At 47.1% G+C, this 13,213-nt stretch overlaps 1 protein-coding gene across 1 annotated transcript; it reads left to right on the plus strand.

Annotated features, from left to right (window-relative positions):
• The first annotated feature begins 2,410 nt into the window (after positions 1 to 2,410).
• SLC25A4 (solute carrier family 25 member 4) lies at positions 2,411 to 7,736 on the plus strand. Its single transcript, XM_022570963.3, has 4 exons — positions 2,411 to 2,646; positions 3,930 to 4,416; positions 4,940 to 5,080; positions 5,962 to 7,736. The coding sequence occupies exons 1-4, from the start codon at positions 2,536 to 2,538 to the stop codon at positions 6,117 to 6,119; spliced, it is 897 nt and encodes a 298-aa protein (XP_022426671.1). The 5' UTR covers positions 2,411 to 2,535; the 3' UTR covers positions 6,120 to 7,736.
• Positions 7,737 to 13,213: the final 5,477 nt, after the last annotated feature.

Below are 13,213 nucleotides of genomic sequence, written 5' to 3' on the forward strand. Positions count from 1 at the left end.
TACACCTACGCGCAGGCAGTGCATTAGCCCCACCATCACCAAGTCCTTAAGTGTTTTTTGTTTTTTGTTTACATTTCTTGTGGCTTTTTCTCTTTAGCAGCTCCCATTCTCTAGTCCCAATTTGGTAAAAAGAGACTAATTCTTTAAAAGCTGCCACTAAAATCCCAAAACCCGCTCAATACACTACTCTCATTTCTATATAGCCCTCCCCCCATCCCACCCCAGTCTCCAGGACACCATGCCACATTTGAAAGCAGAGTTTTCTCTCTTATCTCAGATGCCTTGTCCATCCTCAGGCTGGCAGAAAGCCACCAAGTACTGGGATTGGCAGGCAGACGCATGTTCTACTGAGCGCCATTTTCACCCCTGCCTGTGTAAGTGATACCCAGATCTTGTGATCACAGACAGCCCATGCTCCTGGGGGCATCTGAGGCCTCTCCTTTCTGAGAAAGCCCATGGGGGGAGAGGACAGTGTGCAGATGTCCACGGAAAACCTCTTGTCAAGGATTCCAGCTACAGCTCCTCTGACGTGACAGGATAATTGGACAGGAGCCAAGGAGAGATATGATATCTCCCACTTAGGAAATACTAAAAATTCTGATTGGTAAAATTAAGTGTAACAAAGATGATAAAACTTCCTGAATTAATATAAGTTAATATTTAACTTAAATGTCTGTTTAAAAAAATCTTGTGATGTTTAAATAATTGAACAGCTCGACAGTAAAAATAAATCCAGGCATATAGGCAGACAAAACTTTTTTTTGTTTGTTTGGCCACATCTCACAGCTTGTGGGATCTTAGTTCCCCAACCAGGGATTGAACCTGGGCCCCAGCAGTGAAAGCACGGAGTCCTAACCACTGGACCACCAGGGAATTCCCAATTTTTTGAGTTTTAAGAGGTTGTGGACTTTTCTGTTTATGCTGAATCCTTGACCTTCTGCCTGCTCTGACCTCTCACCTGGATTTCTGGACTCTAGTCTTCTCCAACCTCAGATAAACGCGTACCCTTTGTGGTCCTGGCACCCAACTACGTGACCTCAGCTCTACTGAAGCCTCCAAACCCAGAGTGACACAAAGCTGCAGCTCACTCAATGCCTAACATGATATCTGTCTGCACTCAACAGCAAGCTTGTGAAAAAAGTGAATAAACTTTGTCCAGTGTACAAACGAACATTAACAAACATGGCAAGAGAATTGGATAGTGTAAAGAGTTTAGAGCAATCATTCTAGGGGAAGGAACAGCTGTATTTGAAAACCTGTATGATTATATGAACTGTCTAGAAAAAATGTTAAGGAAAATCAAAGCTCATAGTAATATATTTTCTTAAAAAATACTCCACACATTAATTGCAATCCATTCCTAGGACTAGATAGCATATATCTCCCCCACGCCAGGTGTCTATTAAAAAGAGGCAAATACAGTCAAGGACTCGACCTTCTCTTACTTGACATCCCGGTCACCCAGCTACTCCAATGGGAAGGGTAACAGCGCTGACCCTCAGAAAGCCGCCAGCTGCCTGAGAACATTCCGCCCAGAATATGTGCTGAGATTCCATTGAGAGCAGGGTGGAACATCAAGCCCTTAAGGGATTTAAAAAAAAAACAACAAAAAACCAAAAAACGTATCCTGTATCCTATAAGGTCCTTGGGGCTATGTATCATGGGGTTACAGGCTGACCCAGTAGAAAAACAGCACACACACACACAACTTGCTAAAATATTGCTAAAAGTATTCACCTAGTGGACCCCTGCACTCGGCCTGTCCTGGTGGCGCAGAGCCCCCGGCACAGAAACATTTGATAGCAGAATGAAGGATTGAACGATTGAATGGTGAGAAGAGGGGAATCAGCGGGTTGCCACATTAGATGAAGCAACCAAAGCATCAAGTGACGTTAGTGTATTTATTTTGGCGGATCTTATTTGTGAACGCACACAACTCTTTAGAGGCCCACATCCAGGCAGGGAGCTCTGGTGAGGGACACAGTTACAAGGAAGAAGAAGAAAAAGTAACATTTCAGGCCTTGGCCAGGGGCGGGTCGCGGGCAGGCCCGAGGCTAAAGCAAGCTGGGCTGGAGGCTGCAGGTCCTGTGTCTGAGTCCAGGTAAAGCCCGGGACTAAGCCTCCTTGTGCTATAAATACAGCGGCCCACATGCTGCACAGACACGGTGTTCCCTCTGCTCGCGGGACAGATAACATGAATTCGCCCTTTAAACGTCCCAAGTAAAGGCACAGTACCCGGCCCACCCCTGCCTCCCGGAAGCGCCTTCGCCCCCTTTGCCCTCTGCAGAGGAGGGGGCTGGCAGGGGCGGGGTGGGGTTCCGCGCACCTGTCCAGCCAATGCGCGGGGCGCGCACGGCCCCGGGGTCCCTACTCCTCTCGCGAGAGGCTGGGCGGGGCATATAAGGCCGGCTGCGGGGGGGGGGTCACGACCGGCCCCTTCGCGTCGCGCAGGGACAGGGCCGGGAACACTGTGCCTGGCCAGGCGAAGAGAGCGAGAGCGCGGCTCCCGGAGGCGGTGTGCGCCCGGCTGTCACCATGAGCGACCAGGCTTTGAGCTTCTTGAAGGACTTCTTGGCTGGCGGCGTCGCCGCTGCCATCTCCAAGACCGCGGTTGCCCCCATCGAGAGGGTCAAACTGCTGCTGCAGGTGGAGACCGAGCGGGCGCGAGCGCGGCGAGCTGGGCGCGGGGCGGGGCGCGCGGAGCCCGGGCGAGCTGCGGGGCGAGGGGAGGCGGGGCGCCGCCGAAAACCCGCTGTAGGCCTGGGCCCGGCGCGCGGCCTGCGAGAAGGGGAAGGTGCCCTCTGCTCAGAGTCACGTCCAGCGTCCAGTAGCGGGTTCCCGGTGTCGGGTGGCGCCCCGCGTGCGGGTGTCTATATATGGAAACCCACCCGGAGTAGATTGCAGCCAGCCAGATCCTGCTCGGGGACAGCGCGGACACTCAGGCTTCTTGGGTCGGCCTCACCTCTTGATTTTCAAAGTCCCTTGCATCCTCTTACCTGCATCCACCTTTTACAATAAAAACATCAAAATAATAATTATTACTCGAGATTATTACGATGTCCCATGCGCTGTGCTGTAGGCTGACATATCTATTATTCATTCATCTTTGTATGACCTCTGTAAGGTAGGTATTATTTTTCCCCATTTTGCGCATAAAGAGATTTTGAGAGACTAAGAAACAATTTTCAGAATAAACTTAGATCGCTTTACTCATCCTTTCCCCAAATCTTTTCCTCCCCAGCCTGGTCTCTGAATGGTTTGTTCTCATCATCCCATGTATCCTTTTTTTTTTCACTTGCCCAAAAGGCAAGGGCCCCTCCAATGAGGAATTGGGCGTTTTCAATTTGGGAGTCAAAATGATCAGTAACAAGAAAAACCCCAACAAATTGCCCAGGGCAACAAACCCCTCAATAATTAATTACTTGGATAATCCTCTTGAAAAATTTCAGGCTTGAATGCCTAGTGGATTCCTTCTCCTGCTGTTAGAACATCTACTACTCAGAGATCCTGGTCTCCGGGGAGACTAGAGAGAGACTGAGGAATTCTCATCTCCTGCTGATCATGTCTGTCAAATCAGAGCAGGTGTCCTTTGGGGCAAGGATCTTTAATCATTTCTATCTCCCAGTAAGCCCCTAGTATAGTTCTGGCACCTAGGGAAAAATGCAACAAATAAATGACTCCCTTTATGTAATCAAATCGTCCTTTCTGTTTATTTGGAGCAGAAACTTTTCTCCCAAATGCCCTGATAATTGAGGCAAAATTGGGTTTAGGGGGCGCATTATCCAAGTAGCTAACACATTTACTCAGTATTCATTTGATTTCCCCATACTTTTTAAACAAGGAAATCCAGGAAGTGCAAACCTTGTTCTCCTGTCGTCTTTCCTTCTCTTTGCCCTGCCTGTCCTCCACCACCCTCCTCCCCTCCACAGGTCCAGCATGCCAGCCAACAGATCAGTGCTGAGAAGCAATACAAAGGGATCATTGATTGCGTGGTGAGAATCCCCAAGGAGCAGGGCGTTCTCTCCTTCTGGAGGGGTAACCTGGCCAACGTGATCCGTTACTTCCCCACCCAAGCTCTCAACTTCGCCTTCAAGGACAAGTACAAGCAGATCTTCCTGGGGGGCGTGGACCGGCATAAGCAGTTCTGGCGCTACTTTGCCGGTAACCTGGCTTCCGGTGGGGCAGCTGGGGCCACCTCTCTCTGCTTTGTCTACCCGCTGGACTTTGCTAGGACCAGATTGGCCGCCGACGTGGGCAAGGGTGCTGCCCAGCGTGAGTTCACTGGTCTGGGCAACTGTCTCACCAAGATCTTCAAGTCTGATGGCCTGAGGGGTCTCTACCAGGGTTTCAATGTCTCTGTCCAGGGCATCATTATCTACAGAGCCGCCTACTTTGGAGTCTATGACACGGCCAAGGGTGAGAGAAGGGTATCAGGGGGTGCAGAGTGGGGAGGAGGGTGTGTGCAGAGAGGATCCTGAGAGATCTCTAACTGATAAAGGACTTTGTATTTGTTAATCTTGTTTGTCCCTTGCCCTGGCCTAAACTGAGGCTTCTCAGTGAGGAGGTGTTGAGGCGTGGATCAATAGCTGGGGGATTCTCCTTGTCCTCTACTGAAATAAACTGGCCTTGAGTTATTCGGCGGGGACGGATGAAGGGGGAGCCCAGCTCCCTTTATCAGTTACCAAGTTTAACTTGGAGCCACTTCAACATGCCCTGTGCACTGCGCACAGCTCTGGCTTTGAGGATCCAGGGAGTGTGCTACCAACTTTTGTTGGCTGCCTGGTTACTCATGAGGCACCCCACAAAGGGCGGACTCTTCTGGAAGGGTAGGGCATGGAGTTGTAGGTGTGGTGGCCTGTTCTCCATCCCCACCTGCTTTTTGCTCAGCTGCTCAGAGGAATCATGTCATGGTCATTTGGTTTCTTGGTTCTTCCCACAGGGATGTTGCCTGACCCCAAGAATGTGCACATTATCGTGAGCTGGATGATTGCCCAGACTGTGACGGCGGTCGCAGGGCTGGTGTCCTACCCCTTTGACACTGTCCGCCGTAGGATGATGATGCAGTCTGGTCGGAAAGGGGGTAAGCCGGAGACCTATCAGGATCTTATTTTTCTGCTCAAGGAGAATACTAGTCAGTGCTCGTTACAGCCTTCACTATTCTAAGTTGTTAAAATTGTGCTAAGAATTTAGGAAAGAAAGATGATAATGAATCCTCCCCAACATTCTCAACTATTCCTTTAAAAAAAGATATTTTATTTTTATCAAAGAAATGATAACACCAAAAACGGGATATTTAGAAGTGAACTTAACTAGGTATCTAGCATCATAGAGGCCTTAGGCCCTTTTCCCTTAGAGCCTGGGTGCAGAAACAAGGGGGAAGAATTGAAGTAGTCAGCTAGTTTATTTAAAAATACTTCTTCTCTTATCTAGTTATTACAAGTATTATTGGGGAGGGTGATTTAGCTGGGGGAGGGATGGCCTGAAGCAGTCTGTTGCGATAGGAAAAGTTTTGGCTTCCATAGGTTGAAACATATGAAATTGCCATGTTTACAGTAAAAAAAACATCGAATGTTGGCCGTTTCTTATGGTTCAACCTAATAATTGCATCTCTTATTTTAACCTTAGGCAGTACAATCTGAGATTAGGCCTCAGTTTTCTCATCCATAACAAAGGGGCTCCACCCAGCTCCCTTCCTGTTTCTCTGTTTGACTTCTGCGAATTAGCTGGTTCATCGCCCCAGTTCTTCAGTTGATCTTGAGTTGAGCTGAAGTAGGAATCACCAGAGACTCCCCCTCAGCAGTTATGCAGGGGGAGGGGACGTCCTGTTGAATGTGCCTAGAGCTGGGCGGAAGGCTCAAAGTGACCTTTATAACACTGATGACTATGTGGGCAGATGTCTTTTGGAGGAAAAGTCTCTTTCCCCCAGACTTATGGAGCCCTTACCAACATTTGTTTCCACAGCGGATATTATGTACTCTGGGACAGTGGACTGCTGGAGGAAGATTGCAAAAGACGAAGGACCCAAGGCTTTCTTCAAAGGCGCCTGGTCCAACGTGTTGAGAGGCATGGGCGGTGCTTTTGTATTGGTATTGTATGATGAGATCAAAAAATATGTCTGATGTAATTAAAACTCAAGTTCATTGGTTCCAGATCCATTGTGTGGTTTAATAGACTCTTCCTAGGGGAAGTAAAAAGAAAGATCTGGGATGAAACCAGATTGAAAGGAATACCTCAGGAAAAAAAAAAAGGCTTCATTGAGTATTCATTAAACCACAAATGTATTTTGTATTTATTTTACATTTAAATTCCCACAGCAAATAGAAAAGAACTTATCATACTTATATAATTAACTGAAGACACAATAATGAATAACTGAAGGTGAAATGTCAGTAAAGACCACTTAATGCACGATATTTTACTGAATTCTTCTTAACTGCCAAATGGATTAAAATCATAAGACCATCCATCTTATTTTCTAGCATGACTCATTTATAACTCCGTGGCCAAGCTTCTAAATGTCAGATATTATACTGTGTATCATGTGAGCATCTACAGGGCTTAAAGTTCTGGCTTTCAAACTGAAATAGGTTATGCCGCCTCTCTTCACCTTACCTCCTACGATGCTGCTGTAGACTCCTAGTGGTAACACGGATCGTAGCTTCTATAATCTTACCTTATTTTATGCACTTTCATACTGTCTTCAGGAATTCTGAGGTTCCACTAAAAGCTTTAAATCACAGTTTCAAGAGCTTTGCATAATTAGGAAGTGCTCTGTATTTGTGCCTTTAGAGAATTGTGATGCTTGGAATTTTATGACAGGTAGACAGTATTCACTGAAAATCAGTTAGCAAGCTGGTATTTAATGCCTGTTAGGTCCTGTGGAAGATACAAAAAGGCAGGAGCCTATGCTGAAAAAAGCATAAGTGGGGTCAGGAGAGAGGAGTGACATGGCATTGTTAGATAATGTAACGTTTAATACAGTGAATCCTGGCTGAGTAGGGACTAGAAGCCGGGAGATGAACTGGTGGGTGGGGGGGTGGTAGAAGTGGGCCTTGAAAGAAAATAAGTAGATTTAAATACGTGGGTATAGAAAGTATCTGCCAGCACTTCTTTTCAGCAACAATTTATCAAGACCTAGAGGAAAGGCAGTTTTGGATTTGACTCTCATAAACCTGTTTGCGAGAGGAAAGGAAGCATTACTGGCGCAGAAGAGCACGCGGTTCATATGGCCCTTGCTTGCTGGGAGTGACCTGGAGGAAACAAGTCCCTACCTGCTGGCGAAGCCTGGAGGGCAGGCATGTGTCTTTTGTGGTTCTCCTGAGAGGTGGTTGAAGGGCATCTCGGTACCCTCTGTGTTTTTGTTTTTGGCTGCAGGACCTTAGTTCCCCGACAAGGGATTGAACCCAGGATTGAAAGCACAGCGTCCTGACCACTGGACTGCCAGGGAAGTCCCGGTACCCTCTGTTCTTTACCCTTCTTCCCAATCTCTTCTCCTTACTCCCGCCTCCCCGGTAAAAAATCGGCTGCCTCATTTCACTCTAGTAACTAAGGTCTGTGTTTGGCCACCTCCAAGGTTACATCCTTCCTAATCTAGCAGTTGTCTTTGCTGCTGGAAAAGGCCAGAGAGCTCAAAAGAAAGTCTCTTAAGGCCATCTCGAGGCCAGGCCACAAACGCTGGCTGTTAGGCACCTTCTGGATACCTTGTCCTCATTGGCTTTCCAATGCTAAGGATGATAGAAACGGCCCAAGCTCTGTTGCTGATGGAGAGAAAAGAAAAGCAGGGCAGGCTAGGAGGACAAATACTTTTGTGAAGTATATCTCAAAGTAAGGCCAGCCCTTTGAGTATTTTCAAGCCTAAGAGTTAGCCAGGGGTGTGGGACGTGGGGTATGAGAAGCAGGTGGGCCGTGTGAGCAGTGAGTGAACAGCGGGCCCTCCCTGGCAGGAGCGGGAAGTAGAGAAGGGGACTGAACATTTATTAGTGTCACTATCCCCCTTCTGCACATGACCCAGACGTTGGCCTCCCCCATCCCTGTGAGTGTTATCCCTGAGGCATCGGGAGCGGAGATTTGTGTAAGGAGCCTGTGGAATCCGTCCTCAGCCCAGCTCCTGAGCACACCCAGAACCCCCAGACCCCTCAGCCTCTGACAGGCAGTACCTCCGCTTACTGTCCTAGCTCTGCAGTCTTCTCACCGCGCAGAGCTGTCAGGCTTGAAGGTCTGGAGGGTTGGGAAGTGTTTAAAGTAACAGCTGGGAATGGAGTATCCTGCCCCCAGGGATTCCTCACTAGCCCTCTTTCCTGCAGAGCTCTCTCCCTAAATGCACCCCTTCTTTTACTAGCACCCCCAATAAGCCCTTTTCATTTTTTATGGATATTCTCCCTAAAAGCCTCACCTATGGGTATCTTCTGTCTTTTTAGCCACCTTATTTTGTATTTTGAGTGTATGGGAAAAAGTATGGAGGCTGACAGAGAAGGCAGCTCATAAGGGTAACTTTGAAAGAAAGCTCGCCTCCATGGTTTGTGTTTAAACCTCAATTAACTGAATAATGGCTTCCATTCTGTTTTACTTTGTGTAGAATATAGACCATAAACTGTGCTGAGGCAAAATTTAAAAACACCTACAGCGTGCAACGCAAACTCAGGACAGTAATCATCTTTTTCACTGCCTTGTGCCTGGGACATGGGTGGTGTTTGATACGTATTTGTTGAATGCAAGAATGAATGAGGAAAAGGTGCATCTGAAAAAAACATAGAGAACCTGGGGAGTATTTGGGGAAAGTTGAGTCCTCCAGTTGGGTGGGATCTTTTTTTTTGCGGTACGCGGGCCTCTCACTGTTGTGGCCTCTCCCGTTGCGGAGCGCAGGCTCAGTGGCCATGGCTCATGGGCCCACCCGCTCCGTGGCATGTGGGATCTTCCCGGACCAGGGCACGAACCCGTGTCCCCTGCATCAGCAGGCGGACTCTCAACCGCTGCGCCACCAGGGAAGCCCCCAGTTGGGTGGGATCTTGAACATGCAGAGGGTAGTAAGTGGACAACCACGTTGGGGTCGTGTATTGACCCCAATATAATGTTATGGATGAAAATTTATGGCTGCCTTAAATTCAAATTTCAAGTCCTTAAATACAATTTTACAAAATCTATCATGCCATAAATTCATTTTTCTGCTCTTGAATATCAGTTTTTATCAGTGCATGAAAAAGTACACTTGTTCCTCATTTGCAGATTCCATATTTGCAAATTAGACTCCTCTCTAAAATTTATTTCTAACCCCTGTGTGTTCATTCTTGGACATGAACAGAGCAATGAAAAACTTGCCTGACACGTGTCTCCCCAGCTGAGGTCAAACTAGTCCATGACCTGCCTTCGTGTTTCAGCTCTGCTCCCACTCTGAAAACGGGGCCTTTCGTGACCTATTCAGTGCCATGTTTTTCACCTTTTTGTGCTTTCTGTTGGTGATTTCATTGTTTAAAATGGCCCCAAAGCATAGTGATGAAGTGATGTCCAGGGTTTCTAAGTGCTGGAAGGCTGTGCTGTGCCTTATGGAGGAGATATGTGTGTTAGATGAGCTTCCTTCAGGCCTGAGTGCAGTTGGCCATGAGTTTAATGTTAATGGATCAACCATATATATTAAGTATGTGGCTTTAAACACAAACACACGTAAAACAAGGTTATGTATTGGTTGGTTGACAAAAATGTAACCAGAAGCTCAAAGGAACCTAACCTGTTATTTCCCTTAGGAGCAGTGAACCAGTATTTGCTAATTCAGTGTTCCTGCTGACACTATAGGACATGACTACCACAAATAATGAGAATCTACTGTTTTATAATTGTTAATGTACAGTGTATGTATTAAGGTTACCTATGTCTCATAAGACATTTTGTAGAATATAATTTTTCTGTATTCTATTCATTTTTAATTCTTGTAGCCCTTTACTAGAGCATCTTTAAACATTTTATTGTAGTTCAGTTTCCCTATTTCTTGCACTTTCTTGCAAATACCGATGAGCCAAATATTACTGAGTGACACTCTATGGTCTCACACGTGCCTGGATGCTGTGGCAGATCCAAAAGTATGATGGGGTCTCTGCCCTCAAGGATTGTCTTTTGCTTTATTTGGGATGTAAAACACGGACTAAAGTCAATACCTGAGACCATATGACTTAACCACATGATATATAATCTAAAGTCAGTGCTTCCTAAGCTTTCTCTCGTTAAAAGCCTATTTTAGTAATCCAAATATGATGTGATAAAGGTGTGGATTAAAGTGATGGCAGTGAAAATGAGGAATGTGTTATATTTTGAAGAATGATAGGACATAATTCAGACACTGAAGAAAAGTGACTTCAGTTTTGGATATAAGGATTCTGAAGTAACTGAAAACATCTAAAAGGGACCCTAAAAGTAAAGGACTATGTAAAAGTAAAGGAAAGAAGACTAGATAGAAATTTGGAAACTATCTTAAATGTAGCATTTTTTGTAAACAGTCCTTAAGAATCAATAAAATGAGTAAGTATAAAAACAACAGAGAAGGGACTTCCCTGGTGGCACAGTGGTTAAGAATCCGCCTGCCAATGCAGGGGACACGGGTTCGATCCCTGGTCCGGGAATATCCCACATGCCACAGAGCAACTAAGCCCGTGTACCACAAATACTGAGCCTGCGCTCTACAGCCCGTGAGCCGCAACTACTGAGCCCGCGTGCCGCAACTACTGAAGTCTGCGTGCCTAGAGCTCGTGCTCCGCAACAAGGGAAACCACAGCAATAAGACCACGCACTGCAACGAAGAGTGGCCCCCGCTCGCCGCAACTAGAGAAAGCCCGCACGCAGCAACAAAGACCCAACGCAGCCAAAAATCAATCAATAAAATTAAAAACAAAAAACAACAACAGAGAAGATGCCCGAGATGGTCTTAAAGAAGAGTCACCACCATTAGGGGTTGGAGAGACAGGTGCTAGAACAAGTCATCAGGCAAAACCCAGGGAAAGAATTGAGGTAACCCATGTGGCATCAAAGTAAAGTAGAGGATTATTTCAAAGAGGGCCAATAACAGCCAGTGCCCCAGAGAGGTCAGAAAAGGAGGAGGTAGAGAGAAAGGTCTTGGGATTTGGCAAGGAGGGAGCCATCAGTGACCTGAACGGATTCAGTATGGTGCTGATGAGGTAAGGCAGCATTTTTAAGAGGTTATGGAGGGAGTGGGGAGTGGGGCAGACGGGGGACAACACATATTCACCCCCCACACCTGAGCATACGCCAAAGCAGCAAGTCAGGCACTGGAGCCAAAGTTAATGCCAGACTGACCCAGTCCCTGTCACTGAGGAGGAGTCTTAACAGAGGAAAGAAGAATGTAAATAAGTAACTGCAGTAACTTAGAGACTCCAAGTCCCACAACAGAGGGTTGGTAAGAGAGAAAAACCAGGTGATGGGTTATTGGGTGAATGTGGCAGGCCTGCAGCGAGATGTCAGAGGATTCAGAGTACACACCCTTGGGCTTCTGGAACCCAGTGGACCAGGGGAGACAGGTGGCAGCCAAGGTGGAAGGACCCCTGTGTACAAAGAAAGAATTCTCACACAGCATTCTCAATTTAGTACAAAGAAATAAAAACAGGGTAGTAGCCAGAGGCTCGGTTAGACAAAGGGAATTTTTGCCCCCAAATTTGGAAGATGGGCTCATTTGAAGCCTAATGACTAAGGACAGAGAACGGTAAGAATAAAGGGAATGGTAAGCATGGACACAACTGTTTTAGCTTATCCACCAGTCCTTTCATACCAGCATGTGAATACCTACACTGTGCTAGAGCCAGAGAACATACAATTCCAGTAAAACATGATGTCTGCCCTTAGGGAATTTATAGTCTGGGGGGAGGCTGAGCTTAAGGAAGGCTGAAAGGGGTCTGTGGGCGTGATGAGAAGTGACGCTAAATAATGAGGCGCTTAGTGGGCTCTTCTGAAGAACTTCCATTTTTCTACAACAGTCTCTCGAGAGCCATTGAACTTTTAAAGCAAGGAAGTGACGCGATCAAGTTTCCGCTTCAGCACTTCAGCAGCAGCGTGGAGAAGGGACTGGGGGCAAGGAGACAGCAGTGGAGGTGAGAAACGATTGCCTGGAATCAAAGCGATAACAGCAGGATGACGTGAGGACCTGCAGTGGGCTTAAAAGGGGTAGAGAGTGAGCATGGGGGAAGAGGCTGGGGTTATTCCCGGGACTCAGTCACTGGTGGGAACCAGACGAACGGGGATCACGGCCACCACCATCCTCAACCCTGGGGGGGCTAAGGGGGGGATGAGACAACGGGGCTGCTTCGTCTGACAGCTGCCCAGACCCCTCCAGGCTCGAGACTAATGCGACTCATTGGGCAGTTTCACTGTAACATCGAAGAATCCTCTCTCGAAGCAGAGTGTATTTATGATTCATAAAGGATTTCCATGCTGGCAGACCAGGTAATGCCAACTAGTGGTCTCTCTGCAAACGACCAGAAAAAGGGCTCAAACTATTTAAAAGAAAAATTTGCTTGAAGGCAGCGGGGAGCTAACAGGGCATGGGGAATTGGGGCCAAGATTTTGGGGAAGACATCCTGAGAAAAGAGTCTGGTGTTCGGGGTCCATTTCCCCAGGAGGTGGGAGGTGTCTGAAAGTCGTGGAAATATGGCTGGAAGGCTGAGAACTAGAAAGCGATTCTGAGAGCGTCTCAGGGAGGGAAGCGGGGCCTGCCCAGGGAGGGAAGCCCTGGGAGCCCTCCTGCAGCAGGAAGAGGGAACCGGAGACCCACTGGCCCTGCAGTCACTGATGCCGGCCTTCAGTCCATCTCGTCCCTTTAGCTGGATTAGGGAGATTTGGGATTGTGAGCACCCCTGTTCCCTGCCAGAAGCAAAAGTAAATGTCGTCTGCAAGAAAATATCATCCAGAGCAAAGGGTCAACAAATGTTTTTTCTGAAGGACAAGGCAGTAAATATTTCAGGCTGTGGCGGTCAGATGGTCTTTGACACAGCACAGTTCTGCCCTATTGCAAAAGCAGCCCTGGGTAAGACAAATGAACCCAGCGTGGCTGGTCCATAAAACTTCATGTACAGACACTGAAATGTGAATTCCATATAATATTCACACGTCACAAAATATTCTTTTGACTTAAAAAACCATTTAAAAAGGTAGAAGCCACAAAAATGGGCTCTGGGCTGCTGAATTTGGCTAATGTGCTTTAAGTTGCTGAACCCTGATC

Source organism: Delphinapterus leucas, chromosome 21 (assembly GCF_059928025.1).
Source record: "Delphinapterus leucas isolate spDelLeu-1000000601 "Yukka" chromosome 21, BTC_Dleu_Yukka2, whole genome shotgun sequence".
Lineage (NCBI taxonomy): Eukaryota > Metazoa > Chordata > Mammalia > Artiodactyla > Monodontidae > Delphinapterus > Delphinapterus leucas.

Excerpts from the sequence above, each read along its gene's own strand:
- SLC25A4 (XM_022570963.3), top strand. The coding sequence starts at position 2,536 with ATGAGCGACCAGGCTTTGAGCTTCTTGAAGGACTTCTTGGCTGGCGGC. Across the intron at positions 4,417-4,939 it reads AGTCTATGACACGGCCAAGG|GGATGTTGCCTGACCCCAAG; the intron begins GTGAGAGAAGGG and ends TTCTTCCCACAG. Across the intron at positions 5,081-5,961 it reads GCAGTCTGGTCGGAAAGGGG|CGGATATTATGTACTCTGGG; the intron begins GTAAGCCGGAGA and ends TTGTTTCCACAG.